The sequence below is a fragment of the Danaus plexippus genome, assembly GCF_018135715.1.
Source record: "Danaus plexippus chromosome 3 unlocalized genomic scaffold, MEX_DaPlex mxdp_30, whole genome shotgun sequence".
NCBI lineage: Eukaryota > Metazoa > Arthropoda > Insecta > Lepidoptera > Nymphalidae > Danaus > Danaus plexippus.
This window is the reverse complement of record NW_026869845.1, coordinates 826,987-853,066: the sequence shown is the minus strand read 5'-3', so window position 1 is coordinate 853,066 and position 26,080 is coordinate 826,987. Positions and strand designations below refer to the sequence as shown.

Here is a 26,080-nt window from a genome sequence, read left to right as displayed (position 1 = left end):
GTGTCACTAGTAACGCTTCCCGCCAACACAATTCTTCGTACGGCGGCTGGTTCAAAATTCATAATCAAACGACATCAAATACGCGAGGCAATCGGGTGTGAGTGAATAAAACTAAAAATAAGTCATAATTAGTTTATTACTTGTTTAGTGTAAACAGTGCTTCGACGACCATATTTTTAAATTGAAAGGCGACGTAAGTTATAATTTTTTTTTAATGTTATAATCTTATTAGAAACACTTAATTATTAATTTAAACATGAATAATTGTAAACCTTCTATTAATAAAAATATCAGAAAACATAATAATGAATATTATTGCAATTGCAAACAAGAAAAAAAAATACAAAGATCTTGTTTTATTAAATTTAAAGATATTTTCATTTATGTAATTTCATGATCGCAAAAGCAAAAAAAATATATTTTTACTATACGCGAATTACCTTATAATAAGTTCATGTACATAAATAATAATAACAGTAACACATTATTTTAATGAGATCTAAGACTTTCGAGAGTTTTATTCATTTAAATTAAAGTAATATATTTTCGGATATACTAGGCGGATTTTATTATTTCAAAAAACTACATAATCCCGACGTTTCGGGATCCGTGATCACGGTTGTTGAAAAGCAACCGAAATGTCGGGATTATGTAGTTTTTTAAAATAATAAAATCCGCCTAGTATATCCGAAAATATATTAGTTTCATTTAAACACATTATTTTATATGAATAAAATCGTCGATGAAGATAGGATTAAGTTTTTAATTTATTGAGGCTTAGTATGATTGTAAAATATTCAGGTCATAGAGATTCGCTTGTGTAATTGATATAATTATTGATAAGATAAAATACAATTATTTCTAAACAAAACACGGAGTGTGGATTTTATTAAGTGGTTCACGTAGCTTAGTTAGTTTGCTTTGTGTAAGCATTGTAAATATACACCGTTTGTAAGATAGCCAATGAAAATTAAAAAAAAAAATCAACAGATAAAATAATTTTTCCACGACTCGTATGTATAAATTTTATATTAGTTAACTGTAGCATTGAAACATGAAAATGACTACTGCATATAGTGTCAAATAGAATAAACTAACACGAACAACTAAAGAGATGTCAATTCACACAAGACTGTGATTCCCAAACCCAACTCGATAATGTGCCCGGAAACCAATGTAACGTTATAAATAATATCAATCACAAACTTGGACGTGACTTTCAAAATGTTTTTTGTGTGTACGACGGCGGTAAAACCGAGATAATTGAAAACACTCGGGTTATTGTCGTCTTTTTTTTTACCATAGACTTTGACGCATTTGTTTTTAGGTATATTTCATCTCACTGAACCTATTTCGTTTTTTTTTCCGAATATTATTATGACATCACAGTTCCATTTTTAAAAGTGTAAAAAAAGTTTATTCTAAAGAGGTTCGTTTTAAGGAAATGAAATGCTTAAGCCTATCATGTAATTACTATTCTATGATGAGTGCTGTATATATTAATATTAAAGCCATGATATCGGTCATGGCTCGAGAGACCACGCCGCTCTGACATGTGAGGGAAGCACAATGCTATGGAAATTAACTTCACCACTGGAACTAATTGCTAACTAGATTCCGTCACTATTGTCTAAAATCTATAGTTTTATATAATTTACAGAGATTTCTTTAAATAACTTCTCAACACATACTAATTGATACCATATTAATTTCAATATTATATATTTCGGCGATTCGTTTGCATATTACTTTAATTGCTACGTTTTACGAAATTTAAAATTTTTAAACATTCATGTTTCCTTGAATCGTATAGGGATAATGAAATCCAAAATAACATACTATAAAATATTTAAAGATTTCAATATTGATTCCAGTACTGACAAAAATAGGCTTAAAAGGATATTTTATTTCACAAAATTCACTAAAATACTTGGAAATCGTAATGGACCCGGCATCCATAAGGTGAATCCGTGGGATGCTGAGAAGTTTCGTCTCATATCATCGCATTTAACATCAGTTATTGAGTTATTTTTCATGGACTTCGTTTGTTTCATCGCAAAACTATCAACCCGAAGACATGAAGTTGACCAGTTATTTGTCAAGATACTTTCGTGTTTCATACTACAAGTTTTATTTATAATTAAAATAAAAATGTTACATATTTCGTATTGTTTATATCGATTATCATTGACATATGTTATTCAAATTTGATATTATTTCACTTTATATTGAGGATAGATTAAATCATACAATTTATCTATATCGTAATCATATAATTGACAAAACCTAATATTTATTTTTTACCACATGTTTACGTCACACAAACGAAATTTTTCGTTTATACAATCACCACCCAATGAAAAACTATTGACACTCCGTAGATAGTGCAGGCAAAATTTTCGTAAGGACGCTGTAACTTCAAAAAAATACAGTTAAGTATGTTCTTTTAACATTAAACTTATGTCCTAAGAAATTTCAGTCTCGTTAAACATATTATAAACATATTAAATATTTTTGTATGCGGTAAACTGTAACTGAATTCTATATAAGTAGCTTTACCAAAAGATATCAATCTTACTATTAAGTTTTTATTATTCATCTTACATTAATTTGGAATTATCAACTTACTTTTACAATCGAAGAGTTTCTTATTTGGAATAATATTTTTTCTTTATTTAATAGACGTCAAATAGTACCTTTCGCTTAGATCCGTTAAAAAAAAAATCCAACCTCCTTGACGTCTGTTTTCAATGTTGTTTTTTTCCTGACATTGCGATTACTTTTCAGTTTGAAATTTATTATTTATTTTAATGAGTCTGACATTCCCTTTGTATTCAAAATAATTAAGAATCATTCAGAACTAATTCAATAAACTTTAGTACAAAATGATTTAAATCACATTTTTCAATTAATTCAATTCATTCTTTTTTTTTAAATCTCTTTAATAAATATCTCAAGGACTACGGCTCACAGTATTCTGCCAAATTCATATAGAATGTTAAACTGGAATTTTATTTCAGTTTACTTGAGATTAAATAACTCACACCTAAAACAAACTGTCACCTATCCCTTGAGATGGGCATTGTGTACATAAATCAAAATCTTTAAATATTTGTACATCAAGATGGACGCTATCAATCAAAACAAAAGCCTCGCTTTATATAAGACATATTTAACTTGTAAGACAACTTAAAATTTAATGTGCTATCTTAATAAACACTTCAGTTTACTATGTAATTCATATCTTTTTTTAACAACAAAAAATACAAAACCGTCCATTATGTAACTAGAGACGATTTTCCTCTATTCCTCCTTAAATATAATGTCACGTTTTATTTTATATTTATAAGAATTCGTTAATTAATTGACCTCTTTATTGAGGAAAGTTCAATAATAAAAATTAATGAATAAATCACTGATATTTAATAATTAGAATAATAGAAGTCGAATTCTGAGTAACTATTGACTGGATCTTTATAAATAGGCGTCAAAACATTTTATTATTACTAATACGACAAACCTTATTTAGCGAAATGTGCTTAAACTGACAAGAGTACTAAATACGACTGTTAACTTCTTATATAACGCTCACATCTTATTTACTGTAATAAATATCAAGGTTACATAAGATTTCAGGAAGCGTTTTTCATTTAACGCCTACCCTCGTTTCCAATTATCTATATATTTCAACAAATTACGGTCCATGTAACTCAAAAAAACCTCTCTTTAATTTGACTTTATATTTAAGATAAGGACATCAAAAAAGGATTATAATTTCTAGTAATCATAATAAACTGTGGTATTATCGGTGAGACTGCCCCTTATAGCGATATGGTAATGCGGACCGGATTTCCGGTGCTATAGAAACTCTATTACCACTATTACCTTGAACTGTAGTCTCGAAGAAAATACAGCGAAAGAAACGCTATCATAAAAATCATATATAGTCAACAGAGATGCCTTAAATACGTAGAATTTTAAGAAACGATTATAACAATTAATTAATATAAAAAATATAAATATATTTTAATAGTTTACGGTGCAATTTTGTTTAAGGTGGATTGCATTACATTTTTTATCCTCCATCTATCGCATGTTGCATTACATTTGTCCTCCGTGTAGTGGTAAAAGTGCTTGGTAAAGCTCGGTTTGGTTCTAATATATTTATTGAATACTCCACAATCTAACACGCAGATAGAAAATAATTTATTTACATGGATATCTGGTATACCAGACATTTTCCTTTATCTTACATTCTCACGATCCAGTTATTGAGTTAGTTTAAAAACTCGACTTTTGTTTTCTAGTTCAGAATTTTATTAAAATTATCTCTGAAAATCATCTTGTTTAAGGCATAGTTAAAAATACGAACTAATAGTTGCTTGTGAAATGAAAAAACGTTGGAATTAGAATTTCCGGAATACAGTTACTTTTACGAAAATATTGTATCAGTTCAAGTATATTACATTTAATTTTTGTTACATTTAATAATATCAAAACGATTAAAAAATAAACGCTACAGGCCTCTTAAAGTTAGCAGGATACCTTTATACCCTTAAAATTTTGTTATATTGGCCACGGTAGCTACTTAACAACAGAGGGCGCATTTCTTGTTTTGACATATAATGACGTAAAAAGATACTATCAATTAGAGTATTTCTTCTGTTAAATTCTAAAACAATCTTTCATAGCATAAAAAATATACTAAATTCAAAATTAGAATATAAAGTTACAAATATTTTTCGATTCAAAATACGATATAATTAATGACATTGAATAATTTATACCACAAATATATTCTGACTAAATCCATAGATTACAATGAAAAGTAGAGTTTTAAAATATTATATTTCCATTTAAACAAACAGACTTTAATATATATAACAAACATATTATTATAATAATTATGACTAAGTTATTACGAGCCAGCTTCAAGGATGCCTATGTAATATATGAATTGTTTTTGTTATTCCCAACCCATGTACATATATAATAGTTTTCTACATTAATGACGTCATTATGTGCATTAAACATTATTTATACCCGTGACTAAACAAAGATTTTACAAGAATTTAACTTATAAACTCGTCGAAATACAAGCCAACACATACATAGATATATTAAAGGTTTTTAAGTGCTTAGAACAATCGTTTTATTTATGTACAAAAAGTTAATTAAAAATTTCTTAATAATGAATACCTTAAGTTTCACAATATATTAAATTTAAATATCACTAAGGCTTCCGGATATGCTTAGCTTTTTATTATTTTAAAACTTCATCCAACCCACGTTTCGGTTACTTTGCAGCAACCGTGATCACGGGCAGACGAGAAGGTGGTCACAAAAAACGCGTAGGCATATCCGAAAATCTTATTTTTATTTAAATGAATACAAGTGAAAACCTTGAATATCATTATAATATATTTCATATTTCACCTTTGAACGTTACGATAAATCTTTTACCACGAGGATAGGATAAAATTCCTAATTTTCCATTTCTTTTTAATACTTATATATAATAATATAGATCATTTCAACTATATTAAAAATAATATATATTATTTATTTAATTTTCCTTATTGTTTTACATAAAATCATTATTAGTATTGAACGTTAACCTTAGAGATCCACAACAAAGTACATTTTATTTCACAAAAACTACGTCTGTCGATATTCATTTTCACCTTATTCAGTCTGTAATAAATCGATTAAAAGTTTTAGTAGCACCCAATAAAATTACTCAGAAGCTTATATCGTTTATATTCGATATCAGAATGAAACAACAAATCAATTAAATTATTATTTTTTAATTTATGAAATATGAAATAGTTTCTCTATTCAAATATATTATTCTTCTTTATTGTGATAGAATTTTTTATAATATAATGATACATCAGGCACGTCACTCGTAAAGCTCGTTGAAATCTAAAGAGATGCCGTTATTCCGTATATTCAGAGTTCAAACGCTTTATATTTTTGTAGATCTTATCTTTAGCTTCGATATAATTTATCTTTGGTATTAAAAGAAATCATCTTTATCTTAATAATCATCTAAATTCGTGTCTAAGGAAGCAATAAAAATAAGTTACCATTTATAATTGTGACCGAATGACACATCTGTCGTATTTATAACACTTGCAACAACATTTAAATAAACTGTATCTTTCTAATTTACTTACTGATTTAGTTATACTACATTTTAACCTATTTTTTAGACATCACTGTCATCTAAGCAATAGTTTAATTAAATATCTATAATAATGATTCTAATAAAATAATTCTCTTAGTTGATTCTCAAAGTTGTTCTCTGTAGTACAAGCTCGCCAGCAGCTTATTTTATATTGAGCACATTTTCATACCGCTCCAACAACCTTGACATAGGTAGGAGAACCTGTTTCATGGTTACACTGTAAAAACTCTACGTCATCTCAGGGTGAGTCAGTGTTTCGATTTAAATCATTTCAATATTGAGCAGAGAGAAACAAATCTATTTTTTTTTTCATTAGCAACTGATACAATGTCTATAATTTACGAGAAAAAGGTTTTATATATAATATATATCAATGAGTAACTATTGAATTCTAAGATTTATAATATTATAATATTATTTTATTCACATGTAAGAACTTTTTTTAAAAATTCGTAATTAAAACTAAATTAACGTGTTTTTTTTCTTCTATAACATCTTGAATTACTTCTATACAATTTGACGAACTAAATGAAAATATGAATAGCTGTTAAAAATATCCATATATTCTGAATAAATAAATAAAACAGTATATCAAATATTTTATATATTTTATTTTTTATATTCTAATCATAATTCGTTTCACACTAGTAATATCTATATACTTACATGTCTACCTAAATTAAGTTATCAAAAAACTGCTACCGAATTTCGTTGAGGATTTATCAGTGTAATCAAGATAAACACATGAATGTGTCACGATAAAAATCCACTGCAATTATTTGTATTCAGATATATATAAAAATATACTTCACGTTAACGAAAATTTCTAAAATACATTCACCGGAATAATAACATTATTTATTTTAAAAAGATAAATAGTTCCTAAGTCTTAAAGATCAAATTTGCTACAATATTTTATATAAATTATAACCCCACTGAAAAACATTCTCAAACTTTAATTCACATTTAAATGAAACGAAATCTTGATATGTAACTTACATACTCGGTTTGAGCTCATTAGAGGAAGACGAAAGTATTGACCAAAATTATAAATTCTCATTTCAACCGTTACATCACTTACACAAAAAGAAAATTGGTTAGAATAATAACAATTGAAACGGAATCAGAATACAAAAGTTAAAGTGCTTATTAAGTATAATAATTTTCTAGGTGCGTGCATTTGAATAATGACTCTACATTATGTTGAAAATATAATTACATACAATCAGAAAACGACTGTCCCTCTCTAACGTACGATGATTTTAAAGATATCAAAATGAAATTCCATCGCAAGTCCCTTAGAGAGTGACCACATCGTTTACAATCTCAGTTCTCCGTAAGTAATTATATTTGACGTAAGACGAGACCGTATATTCGGGTTTTATTGGAGAGCCAAAAAAACATAATCACATAGCCAGCTCACTGTATTTCCCCGCACGTTTATAACAATCACACTTAGACGAAACGCTTACAATTACCGAAAAATATCGTTCGAGATGAACACAGCGTGCTTCAGATTAAAAATGAATTTGTTCTCATTAAACATATTACCACAGATAAAACTAAAGATATTATTATAATAATAAAACCTTTACAGTCATTTTTGGAAAGTGATTTTTCTGATCCTTGCAGTGGGACACACGTAAAGTTAATTCCAAACGAATATATAATTAAAACATACTTTACTAATACCAAGTTCTTCAAATTTTTCGTTCTTGAACGAGAAAAACTCCGTCTATATTATGATGATGCAAGCCTGCGATTGAGTTCCAAAAAATAAGTAATTTAAAATTCATTGCCGTCGATATTCTTACTTACATCATTAAACTACAATATAGATATATATAGATAAATGTTTAATGTATTGACACAACTCCAGTTAGAAACTCAAGTGTAGCAATTGTAACATAACCATTGTTCAGTCAGTTAAAACAGAATGCATTGAGGAAAATCCGAACTATTAGTAAAATTACCGCAAATGGTAATTAAATAATTTAAATGTTTAATCACGACCTTAAAGAGGACGCTTATGTTGTGTTAATTCCTTTCGAATTCGACATCTCAGTCTTATTGTGTTTAAAATACTGTTTTTATTCGCTAATTGTTCAGGCTCACAGATTGTCTATACTCTATAATATAAAAAAATAGTTTAAAAAAAAAACAAGGCTACATAATACAATGAAAAATGTTATCTTAATATAATAGGAACTATTGTTTTACAAACAATATGTTTAGTACAAGTTTTTATGGTCACACTACATACGTTTCAACTTTTTCTTTAATAAATCTCTAACAATATAGTGTTAACGTAGTGGTGATATATATACATGTTGATAATAATACATTATAACAGATAAAAACAGGAAATAAAAAATATACTGACAAAGATAAAACAGTATTAACAGTGCAGGGCGTAGTTAAACTTGTCAATGTTAAGTCAAGGCTACATTAAAAACATAACCCTCTTTTTTAACGTAACAGGATAAGAGGTACAGCTATAGTTGTAAGGTCAGTGGGTCCAACACATTAAATGTACGTAAAAAAGTATAACCATATAGATTACAGTAGTTATATAGCGTTTAAAATAATAGTAGATATTTTTTTTCTTATGTTAATGAAACAAAGGAATGTAAAAAGTTACTCCCTTCCTTGAGTATTGCGTGTCTTGGGTCATTTGGTGCCAGTCAGTGCCATCCTTCAAGACAATGTTAATGTAGACATTGACTACATTAATTACAATTTACTAAAAGTAAAACGACAAAAAATATTTGTGTAGGTATTTGTATAGATTCGAAAGATAAGTCTACGAACTAATTAATTTACGTAATATAGATAATTTTTCATCATGAAAGTTCAATTAATGGCACTACTAAAGAACACGCGACCCGCACCCAGAACGCTAAATGGTTTAACTATATAATTAAAATATTGAAAGTAACAAGGGCGCGTCGAAGGCTTAATGGCATCGGTGACGATACTAGCTTTATACAACTGTAACGACTTGCTGTCATGAAGTCACCTCCCCAGGGGAAGACGTCCATTACCTCGTTGCTATTTGAGTCCATCATTGCCCTGAATTGACTAAACTTGAAAATTGCACCGATTTGCGCATTGTTGGCGATTTATATATGATGATACTAGACAGTAGCAGCAACTATGAGCACACGGCTGAATGCTTACTTCGAGTTTGTGTTGTCAAACTACACACGGTGCGTTTCTAGTTTATCAATCATAATGAGAAATGGGAAACGCTTCGTGGGTTATGAAGATACTAACTTGTAGTAATCATGATGACGCTGTTAAAACTAATAAAGCAAAGAGCAGTGGACAAAAAAATACCCTATCATTAGTACTAATTGGTTGAGAAACTAAACGTCGCCAGTTCCTATGATAACCTTAGACATTTGTAAATCTGTATATATCCAATATTTTCGTAAATAATCCGTTATTAGACTATATTTCAATATAGGAAGAGAGGAATGATTACTTTGAAGATGCGAACAAAGGAGACAGAACGATAATTTTGACCATAGTTGTACATTACACGCTTATATTTATTTCTAAAAAAAATATATATGTACATAATTATAAGTTAAGATAATATAAATTATCCCATAGACATTTCAAGATATCAGCTTCATACAATTCCGTGTCCAACAACTACGCAACCGCTGAGTCCTATTTTTTATGTACTTTATTATAACATGCAAGAAAAATCCACACAATTGAATACGTGAACACAAGTTAATTACATCTGCAAATGAAAAATATAGTTTTATTTGCAGCGAACGGTCAAAGCATTGTCATCAACTCTCAGAAACAAGCAGGCATTAGATCATATAAAGAGGAAATATGTAATTAAACAATAGTGAATAAATATATTTAGCTGCGGTCTGAATTTAATGCGAATTTATTTCAAATCTTTGATCATTATATACAGTTACTCGCAATATATTTTGTAAGTTTGTTCATCAGACAAAGTGCGTTTTAAATGTCCCTAGCTGCTGGCATTCATCTTAATAGTTTATACACTCCTGTAGGCTTTGTCTAAGTTGACATCGTCACAAAACAAACGGAGCTTTAACAGCTTTTCATTTATAATTTCAAACATTATTCCATCAACGTAGGTTATTGAATGAAAAACAGAATACGCTAAACTTTGATTAAGGATACTACTCTCTATCTTTTAGGTACTGATGGCTTAAAATTGTTTATCATAAATCATGATATATATACATTAGTAATATTTATATTTAATTCACATTATTTACTAACTGTTTATATCCTGTATATTATATTGTTATTTGATATCAATAATTACTAAATCATTATTATCCTCACGTAATTCAAGCCTTTACGCAAATCGATTTAGACACTGCATATTAAACGTCCCTAGCGTATATAAACCGTTCTGTCATACCATCCTCGCGGGTTTTGCGTATATTTTCTATGAAGTAATCCCAATAGACATAACTGAATTTATTAGAGGACATATCTAAGCGTCATAGGGAATAATAATTTTATAATATGATGTGTTTTGTATTGAATGAATGAAATTCACATAATTACGTGTTTAAATTATTCATGAGGTATAATTAATAAATGTAAAAAACTTATCTCGTCTTCCTGAAATCACGGTTGCCATAAACTAACCATTATAATAGTAATAAAATAAATTTTGAAACATATGAACTAGTTTCATGTATGATCTTTTTTTTTGTTTTTTATGTGTACCTACTTCTAAAAATCTTAAAAAAAAAAAACTTTTTTAAACAGATTTTTCTATACACTCTCTGTCTGACTCTTAACCAAGGTAACTGTATAATCAATTAAAACGTCAGACTGTAAATAATAGTCTCAATATAGAACCTGTTCGTAATTATACAAATTTATTATGAGATAAGATATTTTATCTTGTTAGCAGCCATTTCCAAAAGCAATTTATATTGTGTACCCATTATATAGTCCAGTACATATTAGACTCGTTATATAGGCCAATAATTTACTTTGAGCCTTTGGTAGTAAGTAAATGCAAATATTTTATGAAAAAATTTATATCACAAGGATCTTTAACAGTGTGTACTGAGAATATATTTGTCCAGTCGCTGTCAGTGACGTCACCGCGCCATCTTCAAAGGGTATTATAAAATTAGCTTTCCAACAAACTGTTTTGTTTGAGATAAGAAAATGTTTAAAATCTGTTATCATGTGGCAATGAAATATGTGGTTTTTTGTCAACAATTATGGAATCTCAACGTAGAATTCTATGCACGAAACTGCTAAGATATTTTTTTAACTAGCTGTATTCTCGACGAATCAATTATTAAACATATGAAAGAAACGTTCAAATGCATCTGAATACTATAAATAATGAAACATAAATTTTTCAAAATGTAATCAGATTGTCGGTTGTTCTCCTCATATTCATTATTATTTTGCCAATGTCAACGTTTTCGTTTGTTGGACGAATTATAATCTTAAGTATATGTGTGGAGGAAACACGGAGGGGAATGTATAATGAAATAAGGTGTTTATTTCATTATTATATATTTTTTTAAAGAAGGCTAGTTATATTTTACCAGCACCTAGAACAACGAAAAATATATAAATATTAACCCAAACATCTCAGTAATTAGTATATAGTAAATTGTTAAAGCAACTACTAAAGTAAGGGTTATATTTAATTGTAGGCTTATGAATAAAATTTTATTGACATTTTTGAACAACCATCTAATAACAAAAGTCATTGTAAGTACAAGTGCACTAATATTTTTTTTATTTTGATAATTTAAACTGTGTCAAACGTTTGTAATGTACCTACTCTATATATCAAAGTTATTTATAGAGGTATGTGTTTGAATATTTCTTTTCTAAGTGAAAACTTTAAAATCTCTCTGAGTGATGATGCTATTCCTTACCTTAGAGCATAGGATGAAACTTAAACGACCTTGAGGGCGACCCTCCTCAATGACGTTGATAACGTTCCGACAGTTGATTAACTTGACACTCCTTATCTAATCAATACTATTAATCATCAAATAAACTCCTAAAAATTACTAAGATAATCTTAATGCAATCCATAAATTTACCACTGACATTGCCAATAAGATTAAATTACACAACAATACTTTTGTTGCTATCTGTATTTACCTCTTGTTACCCTTACAGCGAAAGTAAAAGAATAAAACTAAACAGGGCCAATTTGTTAAAACTAATATCGTAATTTTGTTAAATATTAAATTTGCAGAAACGGATTAGTTATATTCAATATGCGAAACCTTCAAATGAAACAGTAAATAGTGTTTTATTTCTATGTGAAATGCATACGAGTATTGCCACATTGCAAATTGCAATAACCAACAAAGACGTACACAAATCATAAAGACTCGTAACGATCGCTCCTGCACATGTAAAACATCATATAAGATTCATTGTTTAACAACCAATGAGGATTCCTGTATCGCAGTCAGGGACAAACACTTCAAACGTACGCCAAGACTAGGAATCATAAACAGAAAATAAAGTAAATTGGGTCTTAACTAGTTGGTTGATAAATTTGTAGACGTGTTGCTTCTCCAGAGTGAGACTTAATAGTTCATAGACGTCAAAATATGAGTAATTTATCATTTGAATGATAAAAAACTATGACTATATAAAAATCAAATTTTTTATATAAAAAAGATTATATTATAAATATTGTTCAAATATTCCTCATGCGTTATAAATCTAACTGTAATTACAAAGCTATTTATTAACAATGTCTCGCGTTGTGAGCGTGTTTAGAATTCGGCGTACCATTGCCAAATGTAAGACATTAGTTAAATAAGTAGCCGGATACACGGGACGCTTAACGCATAATCAAATGATTAGACGAAAATGTTATAAATGATTCACAAATAAAAATATATACTGAACCAATGATATTTCATTTGAAAATCGACGAGTTCCAACAAATTTAATAACAAAATTGTCTATTTATAAAATATTTGGAGCCCATTCTTCATCACACCGATCTGATCTGTGGAAGCCAGGAAGGATTCCGGCACGGTCATTGTCATGCATGGATGAGTCTGCTTTGTACACCATGGACAATTAATTTGTTACATCAAAACAATTATATTCTGATCTGTATCACCAGCGTGATTTTTTTGTCTCGAATGTCATTTGTCAAACCTTAACGTCAATTTGGCTATAAAAATTAAACACAATAAGATGTGTATATATTTTAGATTAATACTTCCATAAAAACATATCATTCGCACGCCTCTGTAAAAATATTACCTCGTTATAATTTAGACTAGATTAATCTTTTAAGTGGATGTCATTCTACGCTCATGCTCTTAGAGGTCTATGAACGTTAGAGTTATTTATCACTACAATTTTTTACTAAGTCTTCGAGACTTCGTCGATCAATAACTAGTTATAATTTTTAATATTTAAATGCACAAAATATTACTATGAATTTAAACTTAGTCGAAATTTGAAATTAATTTATCTGTGTGTGTGTTTTTTTTTTTTTTGTCATATTCAATCGGCATATATTTTCTTTACAGCATCACTTATTTGGACAAAAATTTAATTATCACGTATTACAATACGCATTAAGTATACAAATTTTATTAGTGATAGTGATTAACTATAGTCAAAATATTTAAATAATTCCCTTTAAAATAATCCAATAAAAGATTATTTCCATATAAAGTGCAAAGACGTGAACACAAGTATAATCTTGAATAAGAAATACCAAAACCGCATGAGGGGAATTCCCAATGGATCCGGGGTACCTTCTAGAATATGAAAGCTTTTGGAAAGTTTGTGAAGCGTTTGATATAAACTATATTTATTGCTTCGTATGATGACGTCACGTCAGTCGTCACGCACAAGAAACAGTTATATAAGGAAAATAAATAATAAAAATTTCTATTCAACAAATAATATTTTGGACCTAATTTAGTCCAAAATGATATAAATTTTTAAAAGGAATGATGAATCAACATCCTTTAAAAGCATATTCTGCCAACATAAAATTTATGTATTTATTTACTGATTTATTTTTAAAGTTTTGTCGTAAATTTTTAAAAGGTATTAATATAATCAACAGTTTAATTTACATGAAAATATATGGTTCTAAATTTAAATAAATTAACACAGAAGAATAATTTTATTTCATACTTGATTTTAACCACAGATGGTATATAAATTTCTTTAAGTTATTTATTAAACTAATTGAATGAATTTCCACATTACTGAAGTCTATTTTTACATTTCAATTTTGGTTATAATATTAAGTCAGTAGGTTCAAATTAGTGTTAAACAATATATATTTAACAACCTACATCCATAATAAAGAAGCATACATATAATTTGCTTCTATTTTATATGTGACTCGGTTTATTGTACATGATATTGTTGTATTCTTAATACGTTTTAAGCTGTGAGTTATAAATCTTACAATAACTTGTTTATTTCTTGTAGTTCTTTTTTATAAGTTTATATCACTCGAAATAACAAAACATTTGTTATACTAAAATTTGACCAAATGTAATGTAATGAGACCTAAGACTTTCCCGAGTTTCATTCATTTAAATGAAACTAATATTTGTCACATTTCGTTTCATTTAAATGAAACTAATATTTTTTCACATTTCGATTCACATCTCGTCTGCCCGTGATCACGGTTGCTGAAAAGTAACCGAAACGTTGGGAGTGTGTAGTTTAAACCAAAAATAAAGCACACGTAGTATATCCGAAAAATATTAGTTTCATTTAAATGTAATGTATTTATATTAACTTGGTACTCAGAGACTTTTGAGCAAGATATCAAAATGTAACACTAGCCGCGTAATTTTCTTTAAATTTTAAACGCACCCAGCGATGTTCGTTTCATCAAGATGTACTGTTGTTTAAAATCACCCGTTTTTCACTTTCAAGCTAAAGTTTTGCTACACAGACGAACAAACCCTTTTAACCCCTACCTATATTAATAAAAACCCCTGCTTAGTAAGATACCTATAACAGAAGAAAAAAAAATATTTAAATTTATTACCTCTTAATGTTAAAGCTTTATAAAACGAAGGATGTGAGAAGATTATATATATAAGGCATTATTATTGATATCATGGCTGCTTTTCCTATTTTCCCTAAAATGGATAATGTATAAATTGTTTAGAACTTATTTATGCATTTCAAATAACAAGTAATCAGTACTTCTAAGAACTAAGATCTTGGAATTGTGCTTACAACCATAACGAACTTTAGTTTCTAGAAAAAAATACAACCTTTATCAATAATGGGGCGGAAAATTTTCATGTTGCCACAGAAGGTTCTCACTGACAAATGCTTTATTCTTATAAATTTAAATCATAGCCATTAAGATATATTAATCATTCATTCCTAGAACTAACATAATAAGATTTAATGCCTACAACGAACTTCATAAGGTTTTAATGTGTATACAATAAATATTTCTGACTAACAGTTTACTTCCTTCCTCATGACATCCTTATGATATGATAGTTGTAACATTATACCGCGAATATTTGAGGAAATATTTCTTTTTTACACGAATATGCCTATTAAAATTTTTCATGTCAGATTGTAAATGTGGGTCCACTTGAAGATCACAGCCATCCAGGAAGCTGTAGCGTAAAATGCTGACCAAATAAAGCAAAACATATTAAAATCTTTTTTGTAGTTTTATTTGTAAGTATTAACAGATAGACACACGTTCATTTTGTTAACTGACATTAGACATAGGGAAAGTAACCAACGATTCTTAATACTGCTACCGTAAAAATGAAAATCAAGTAAGACAGTAAGCGAGATTTAAACGAAAAAATAATGACCGACTATAAGATGTCTCCAAAATATCAATCATTTGACTTCATTAACAATTTTCTTTAAGTATTGTAGACAACTTTGGTGTGATTCTAATGTTCTACTAATGACTGCGTGAACAATCAATCAACCCGATGAATATATGTATATATATATATATATATATATTTGTGTGTGTGTGTGTGTGTTTTATTATAACCATGAGTTTCACTTCAGTAACCTAGACATAACACTGAATATTTTATGTTAAGTCTAGAAACGTGTTATTAAAAATGGATTTGTATAAGTGCATTTATCACTGTATTTAGAGACAATGACAGTGTTTTTTATGTCGGACAACACGAGCCTTAGTCCGATAATGTACACGAAAATATAAATCTTTATAAATATATTATAAGTGTAATTTACACATAATGTATGGAAAACGTGGAATAGCTGCACGTATTTCTTTGTTGCCACACGTTATTAACATTCGAGTCCGACTAAATTGTTATCAATGGCAAATACAATTCCGTCAAAATACTTATATAATACATATGTTTGTTTGTCTAACGTCATACTGTCTAAATGCTGAAGAATTCCTTGTTATTTCACGTAATTGGTAATATATACCAAATATATTACATATTTTTTTTTATCTTCCTTTACTTATTTTATAAGCACGACCTTAGTCTCACCCCTCGGTAAACAACACAGACTTCTCATATTTCTGAATAATCTGAATTTTGATATAAATATTACGTTCCATGTATTTTTTTATCGCGTTTACTTATAATTGTAGTGTATAACCAATTAAATGACCTTATATATACACTTGACACAGTGACATTCGGAATAAACAATAACATTTAACTTTCGAAATATTCAATAAATTTTCCCTTTCCACGAAATCACGTTGAGGAAAAAACGCGTATAAATGTTAGTGCATGCATTAATAGCTTGGAAAGGTATAATTATGCAGCGATAAGTCACCAGTCGGGTCAGGGTGAGACCTTGGCTTCTATAGGCTGATGCCCTCAAACGTAGACCACTGCCAACATCTGGTGCATGAACCAATAACCATATTCAGTAAACACATTTAATAACAAGACAAAAAACGGGACAAAATATAACATATCACCTTGACTTCATTGGCCATAAACTCAAACTTCATACCACCTCGTACATTAAAAATATACATTTATCAAACTTTTATTCTGGTTAACTATATATGTATCAGATCTGTCAATACTAAACCTTGAACCACGCCTAATGACTGTGACACCTCAAAATGGGTATCCGACACCATAATGGTTTTTCCCTGTGTCATTACGATGAATGATAGATAGATATGTTTCAACTCGATTCTATCATAGAGCTTTCCAATTAACATAATCTACGTCCGGTCGCATTCCCACAAACATTTTATATTTATTCTACAATTCCGGGAGTCCTTTGTGTGATACACAAAAAAAAAATGTTTCCCAACAAACGCTTTCCGTGAAAAAATGTCAATTAACGAAGAACTTATCGGATTTAACGAGGCAGCGACCCGCATCACAGAATACATATTCAAATGACATTATAATTATAGGTTTCAAGTAAAATAACACGCTAACAAACCTCACTCATCCGGAATATTAAAAAAAATAAATATTTATCGCACTCCAAAGTTTTACAAATTAATTATATATATCACGGCTTTATGTTACTAATGTCACATAAATATATTTTATTTTTCATCTATGGTATTACTAGCTGTATCAGACAAAATAACTTCGGTTTCCACAAACTTCCACTGAAAATAATAAAAAAATGTGTACCCCGAGTTTTGCTTTCCACTGAATACTGAGCGTCGATAGTTTATCATTACTAAATCTTCGCACATTCAATAATAAATCTAAAATTAGAGAATAAGATGAAAAGCTGTCCACGGTAGTATAAGTGATAAACATACCACTTTTCAAGGTCACAGTCAAATAAAGAATAAAAGAAATAATAACCTATTATTTCAACCGTATTTTCTGAGACTTACATATATTAAGATGTGCTTTGAAATCAGGTTTCCGAGTTTTATTTCACGAGATTAAATTTATTATTTTTTCTGTCGCTTTGACCGCACTACCTCCTTGACTGAAGACAATGTTTGCTTAAAATTTTATTATGTATTTACCATACATTCTGTAACTACAGAAAATGTTAACGTATGAAAAAGATTCCTTTAATGTTGTCATGTATTCTGGTTAGCATATCTTATAGAAATATTTATTATAATATGTGGATGTTTATTTTTCAAATAGATACTATAGTAACCTTAGTATAAGTGTACAAGTTGCTTCCACATACTCAACACCAACAGTTTTAACGTTGAGGACACGAAAGGCATAAATTGTTATTTTGTGAATAAAAAACCGTGAAATAAAGAATTCAAATTATCTCGTTATAAAAATTGTCTTAAACATAACATTCAACGTATTCTTGTACTTTCGATAATATTGTGACGTCATCTATATTGGCAGAGCGATGGGTGAGCTGGGTAACAAACTAGGTCTGGATGAGCTGTCCGGGGGTGCAGCGGGAATCAGCAAGGCTCTACTCGCTGAGTTCATCGGTAATTATAATATACCAACAACCTCCTATGTTTACATACCAATAAAGTTAAAAGCAATCAAACAATTATGTAATAAAAATTGTTAGCAATCATTTAGTATTTTCCAGGAAACATGTCTTCTAGAATGTTCCTTTATTAAAATTGTTCTGATGTCAGTACATAAAGAACCGACGTTTGCACAGTTATTTCTGTAACAAGTTTTGTACGAATTAATAGAAAGTGGAATATTAAATAAGCATTTTGGACGATCTTTATCCCTGAGAAGATTATTGTAGTATTTGTTAAAAAATAAAACTTTTTGTTAAGTATTTTTTGTTTCGCCATATCCAGGTAATCTATTGCTGAACTTATTCGGATGCGGCGCTTGTATTAACATAGCGCAGGGGTCGGAAGGCGTCCCTGACATCGTACTCATAGCCCTTGCATTCGGATTAGCGGTCTTCGCCATAGTTTCTGTAAGTAAATTTAGATACAGTAAACTTTCCGTTACTAAAAGTATATTTAGTAGATTTTACGTAATTAAAAGCAGATTTTCTTTTAGCTCAAAATAAAATTGTTTTTAAAGATGATTATAGTTTACTGCACGTTCTAACTAAATTAAATTTCGTATCAGGAGAATTTACGATTATATTAAACAGCCGCTATAAAATAAAAAAAACTCTGCAAACAATTTATCTCTTTTTAATCTTTATACCTTTTATCTATGTCCTTAAATCCTTTGTGGTTATTAAACTTGTCATGTCAACCGAAATTTTTCGCTATCTGTGAACTTTGACAGTGTTATATATATGTATAATCTTACAGATTTGTTAGTATACTAACAAGTAGATTATAAAAACAATGTCTGTTACCTACTTACACATAAATGAGAATTATGAAACTGAACATTTTCCGCATGCTAGTAACCGCTTAAATTATTTTATAAAAAAATCTCAATAGGATTTTTTCTTAATAAATGTATATAACATGTATATATAAAGTTATCCATACATAAAACAATATTTTTTTATTTATGTTAGGACAATAACTGATCTATGACTTGATAGATATAGATCATAGAAACATATCTATCAAGTGCTTGTCAAATCTTGATGGAATTCATTTTTAGGCGATAGGTCATGTGTCGGGGGGCCACGTGAACCCCGCGGTGACAGTGGGCATGGCTGCCACGGGACGTGTTAAACCTGTACGAGCTGTACTATATATAATAGCTCAATGTGCTGGCGCTGCCGCGGGATCGGGGTTACTGAAGGCCTTCACCCCAGAAGCAGTGGCCGGCAAGTTGGGGGTCACCGCCTTAGGGAAGAACGTTACCCCCCTACAGGGATTCGGCATTGAATTCTTCCTAGGTTTCGTCCTTGTCTTCGTTGTATTTGGGGTGAGTAGCTATCCGATAACGCAATACTATTCATTTGTCAATGTGTTTGGAAACCATTTTGGTAATGACAATATTATCTTATTATGATCGTTATCGTAATATTTATTGTGTTAAAGATGAATGTTCGTGATAAAAAAAAAATTGAATTAATGTATTTCAAAAGAAAAGTTTGAGCAGTGACATTATAATTTAAATTACATTCTCCATAAAACAAATTCGGTACAAAGATAAAATTAGTCTAAAATGTTGTTATATAATACAGCCGGTTCGTTCAGTTTTTGTTTCGACCACAAGACACTGCTTCAATTTCGTGTTCTCGGAATTGTTTCTCGTTTTTTGTGGACGTTTAGATGGAGCGATGTTTTTCCCGTACTCGGTACTTATATAATAAAGTCGCAAGAGAGCTATTCAACTGCATTTATTTTGATATAGAACAGAAAAAATCTGTTATTCAATAGCACTAATGTTATTTAAATGCTACAGTTTTTGAGGATGTAGGTACATCAGAATAAAATGGTTAAAAATAATCCCTAAAATCGATGTAATTCTCGCTAGAACACGTGATAGTTGTGTTTTATAAATAATAGATAATATATATTATACATTGTACATTGGTTTTTGCATGCAATCTGACCCAAAAGGAGTCGCTGGCATAAACCAACTGTAAAACATCAATGTCTATTCTAATATATCGAATTTCTTCTTAATCCTTACGTTACTAGTTTAACGGACTCCATTTTTTATATTATAAATTATATCTCATATAATATTAAAGCGACCATCAATTGTAGCACTAACGACATTCATCTGAAACAAAGAATGTTTCGTGACAACAGTCATTGAGTACGTTTTATCTTTAATAGTCCCGTCCAATTGAAATAATGCTAAGCATATACAGCTGAGCGTGTATTAGAAATATTTAATTATTAGTTCAGATTAATTACACCAATTATACAGAAAAATGTTTTGATAAACAAACATATAAAATATACTTTCTTTTATATTAATGATGAAATGTCTTAAACACAAACACAATAAGCATTAGGTATGTATCATTATTCCGACTCGATACTAAAGCGAAGTACTATGGTTTTGTTACCGGAATAATATTTAACTCAAAATATATGTATCGTAACAATAATATTTTAGCCGAAAGCGTGTTTGTGCACTTAAAATAAATATTTAGGTTTTCGAGTTAAGTTTAGCTGTAATTTAATATTTTAAACATTGAAACAATTTTAAGAGAATATTTAAATTAAAATAATCAATATAAATTTATTGTTATAGCAACTAGAATTGCATATTCCGTAGATTTCAGATTGGAATCTCGTTCGCGTCAACGAGTTTTTAATTCTTTATATCCCAATTTAAATGCAATTTAATTTATTACTTCGGTAACCCAAGAAACGGCTAGTCGCATAAGTGACACTCACTTTCTAATTATAATAAAATATATGATAAGGCGTATTCATAAAGGGTAGAAATGGATAAAGAAAGCGTTTTCCTATAAAACCTTTACCTCTTTTCTGTCCAAACAAAAGAAAATCGTAATAAAAACTCAAACGTCAAACCATATAGCAGCATCGGGTCTCTCATCATGAACATAATATTATTGATTATAATCAGTACACCGAAACATAAAGAAACATTGATAAAGGGACCCATTTTGATATTATTGATAAGATATTGATAAACAATAAATTCATCAAATTTATTTTTGTTAGGTACATCTATTATACATGTCGTTCTTATCAAAATTCGTATCAAAAGAGACTGGCTTGATTTGAACCTCTTTACTCAGCCGATATTTAAAAAAAACAATCGAGAAGTTTCTATAATCGTTATGTATATATCATATGCCACCTCATTGAATATGACGGTTAAAAATATTTAATTCTTAATTCACCGATTCTAGTCAGGGCGTATAGCGTATTTGGTAAAGCGGCTGAAACGCGATATTCCGGTACCAGCAAGTTGGAATCCTTTTCGTATTGATGATTTTGTCATTAAATATTTTTCATTTGAATTTTTATTTATATTTACTTAATATACCGCATGCTATCTTTATCTAGGTATGCGATCCTAACAAATCCGACAGTAAGTCGACGGCACCACTTGCCATCGGTCTGACAGTAACCCTGGGTCACTTACTGGCCGTGGACTACACCGGCTCAGCTATGAACCCAGCACGTTCCTTCGGATCAGCGCTGGTGGCCAGCGACTGGGCCGATCACTGGGTAAGTAGGACCACTATGAATTTCAGACAAACTTAAAAGTTAATAATTTTTATTTATTTTTTAATGAAAAACTTACAAGAAAATAAATTACTCGTAAATTGTCACAAGTTCACAAATAATCGAATGCTAGGACCAGTAATACATTAACAATAGTAATAAGAATATCTTCAATTTAAACAGATAAATCTTCAAGATACTTGTAGCAGTCTTGATACCATCAGCATGTGCCACGGATAATCCTGGCATTCCAGTATAATCGTGCCTAATACAGTCATAGTTGTAAACTAGATTGGAATTATGCATGAGGTCATCAACAATTACAGCAAATACGACCACTGATAAATATGTATTAGTATTACATACAGCTAGCCTAGATCACTATATATATCACTTGTTTTCATTCCTACAAAGGCTTGATTGATGTTTACACAAAAAATATATTATTAATATCAATCACTTATTAAATTATGCGATACTTTGTAAAGTTGTCAAAATCTAACTATGACTTTGACATTATAAAAGTCAAATCATAAACTATAATTATTTTTCTTAGCAGTATTCGTCCGAATATATTAATTTGCAAAACTCATATTTGTTAATACCATCAAACTTATATAACTTATCCCAAAAATGTTCATAACTAAAATAGAAAAGATAAACAAGTATTATAATTCATTAATAACATGTTACAAATATAAAAGTATTAAAATATTAGGCTTAACTGGATCCCAAACAAAACGTGTTCTAGATTTCTAAAAGGTAAAAATCAAATTACAAGAAAAGCGAAAACACATATTAGCATGGAATTTAAGATAACTATATCACGGTCCTTGATAAAGTAGAACTCTCAACATTATCAATTGAACTAACAACTTACAACGTGTAGAGATTGTTGATCATACACTTATGACGAATTAACTAGGTTCAGATACACAAATATATATATAGGTATGTATATTTAATTACTTTCATAATCAATTAAATATACATTGCTTTAAACTTCATAGCAGTCTTTATGTTTAAAGAGGTTCGATGCTATCATTAATTAATATTGATTGACGAAATAAACACAAATAAAAACTGCTTTCAGTCGATAATTCGTGAGTAAATTAATTTTTAGACGGATGGCCACACTTACATTAACAAAGTATAAACTTGACTCGTAAAATATTTACTAATTAAAAATTAATACCGAGTTCATTATCTATTAGTAAATGTTTAGTTTGATGCATAGTTTCTTTTTTCAGTTAACAAGTTAAATTAGGATCAACTAAACAGGCATTTTTAATCTGTTAGATGACATTACATTAAATGTTTCGTTTTCATAGATTATCAGAATATTAAGTTTTTTATTATCTCTATGTTGGTATAAAACTGTGTTTTTTTTTGTCATTAGTGGACATATCTATGTTTTATATTTATGAAACCATGTTTTACATACAAATATTAACTACCAGGGACACACGGTTAATATAACATGAACAATTTTTTTTATGATTTGGTAGGGTTGATATTATATTTTGAAAATCTTGGGTTTGACTCGTCTATGGATACTGTATGGGAAAATTATTTTCATTATGGTCCCTGACTGATCAATAAGATTGAAATGATAGAACTCAACTGAATAAAAGGACAAATATTTTGATAAGTGAACAATGTTACCATAGGATTAAATCAATTATTTTAATTAAAAAAAAATTTTTTTTTTTTTGGTAACGTCTTTACGACTCTGGATACGAGTCCTTTTGAGTAAAAAATATAAAACGTATCAAATGCTGCTATTGCAAATATTGTGTTGTATGTAGGTATACTGGGCGGGTCCCATATGCGGAGGTATCGCTGCCTCCTTGTTGTACTCGCATGGACTTGCCGCTCCGCCCGAGGTCGCTCCCCCGCGATACAGATCCGTGGCCGGAGACGAGAAAGAGGTAACACAACATTACAACAACTACTTTAATAATACAAATTGCAAAGGTTTTTATATTAAAATTGGATTGGCCATATATTATTGGCATATTTTTTTGTTTGATCTTCCTTATTTTATGACTGTGTTTGTAAAAAATTTACATTTGTAAAAGTTTCAATAGTAAAAAAATATATTTGTTTGTTTTTCAATATACACTTTTTGTGATATGTGTTATAAACACGAAGGACAAAGCTATCTATACATAACAATAAAAATCAATCACATGTTTCATACTATTCAGATACTATATCTGTTTTGCATTTTATTATATATAATAATATCTTACAAGCGATCTGGACGCCAAGCTCCAACAGCATGGACAGTGGAACAAAGTGTAAGAAAAAAGATTTTAATCAAAAACAAACATCGTTAATGGAAATTAATATATATATTAATATATTTACAGCTTAAACGCCTGGATGGCAAGGCGGAAGACATGGCCTGAAGACGAAATCGCCCGCGCTCACCGCTGTCCGTCCCGAGCGATGTACACACACGCGGGCACACTCACACGAACAGAACATACTACCAGCGACATCTATGATGTGACATCGACAACTCAAACGTCCAATAGATTATAGTCAGACTGGAATAATATATAACAATAAGTAACCTTCTCGTACTGTCCATACGATATGAGTATTTGTAAATGTTATAATCTTCTCTGCCTCGATAGTGTGTGCGATATATTTAAAAAGTTCAATTATTTATATGTAAACTATATTTTTTTTAATCTAGGGCCTTTATGATTAAAAATCATTTTATATTATAACGATAAAATCAAGTACTTTTAAAGGTTTAAAAATATATATATATATATATATTATCCAAAAGCCAAATCCATATCCGTACTGCCACTAAACTTAAAAAATATAATAATTACGTGAACAAAAAAAAATAAAATAAAAATCTCGTTAAAGATTAGGTCGTATTATATTTTAAAGTTATTAATTATATATATTTTATATAACCATTAATATATTTTGTGGTACTTTAAAGCTGTGAGCTGTATGAATGAGTTTAGATTTTGATTTTTTTTTTAAATCACATAACTTTTTCACCACCGATATTCAATGATCTTTCATGAATGATATACTAAACTGCAATACTCTATGCACCTCGTGAAGTATATGAAAATGTTGAATGAACGTGTTTTGTGTCCTAGATTGAGTTAAATAAATAAATATATTTTATTCACAAATTGTTTTTATTATTAGCTGGCGAGTGTTACCATGTTGTAGAAATTAAAATTACTATAATTTTTTTTATCCAAATCCGTAGTATTCGGATGTTATATCTAGTCTAGACAGACGGATTTATTTCTTAAATAGCTTTAATAGCTTTTAAACTTATATTTTGCTACATGACAGTATTTTTAATATATTCCATACTGATTATGTCAATAATTGTTTACTTCAACAATTAAGGCTTTCGAAATAAAAAAAAATAATGATTATAATATTATGTATTGTGAAACAAAAATTTAAAAAAAATCTATAAAATCATTGTATAAATAGTCATATATTGATTCTTTGAAAACTTACATGAAATAATTTTATGTGTAATTAGTATATTTACAGTTAATTCTTAAATCATAACAAAGCCACTTCAGCTGCAACTTGAAAGTTATTCAGTCTTATATTTTATAGAGACTTAAATATTGCTTAAAAATTTTTCTATTGAAAAAATTCGATAATATACGCAGATAACCGAAATGAATAAAATTACAATGTATTCAAAATCCATTTTATATCTTTGAATAATTCTTAATGATAATATATTACATACAAAAATAAATATTTTAATAGTAAAATAAAACTATATATTTTAATTAGAGAAATAATATGACGAGAATTCATTTAAATCAAATCATTGTTGGAGT

At 29.1% G+C, this 26,080-nt stretch overlaps 1 protein-coding gene across 1 annotated transcript; it reads left to right on the top strand.

The window, feature by feature from the left end:
* Positions 1 to 32: 32 nt before the first annotated feature.
* LOC116770328 (aquaporin AQPAe.a) lies at positions 33 to 25,399 on the top strand. The gene is made up of 7 exons (XM_032661754.2): positions 33 to 193; positions 18,526 to 18,617; positions 18,948 to 19,072; positions 19,726 to 19,995; positions 22,068 to 22,232; positions 24,038 to 24,160; positions 24,605 to 25,399. Exons 2-7 carry the CDS (start codon positions 18,530 to 18,532, stop codon positions 24,641 to 24,643), a joined length of 810 nt encoding a protein of 269 aa, XP_032517645.1. The 5' UTR covers positions 33 to 193; positions 18,526 to 18,529; the 3' UTR covers positions 24,644 to 25,399.
* Positions 25,400 to 26,080: the final 681 nt, after the last annotated feature.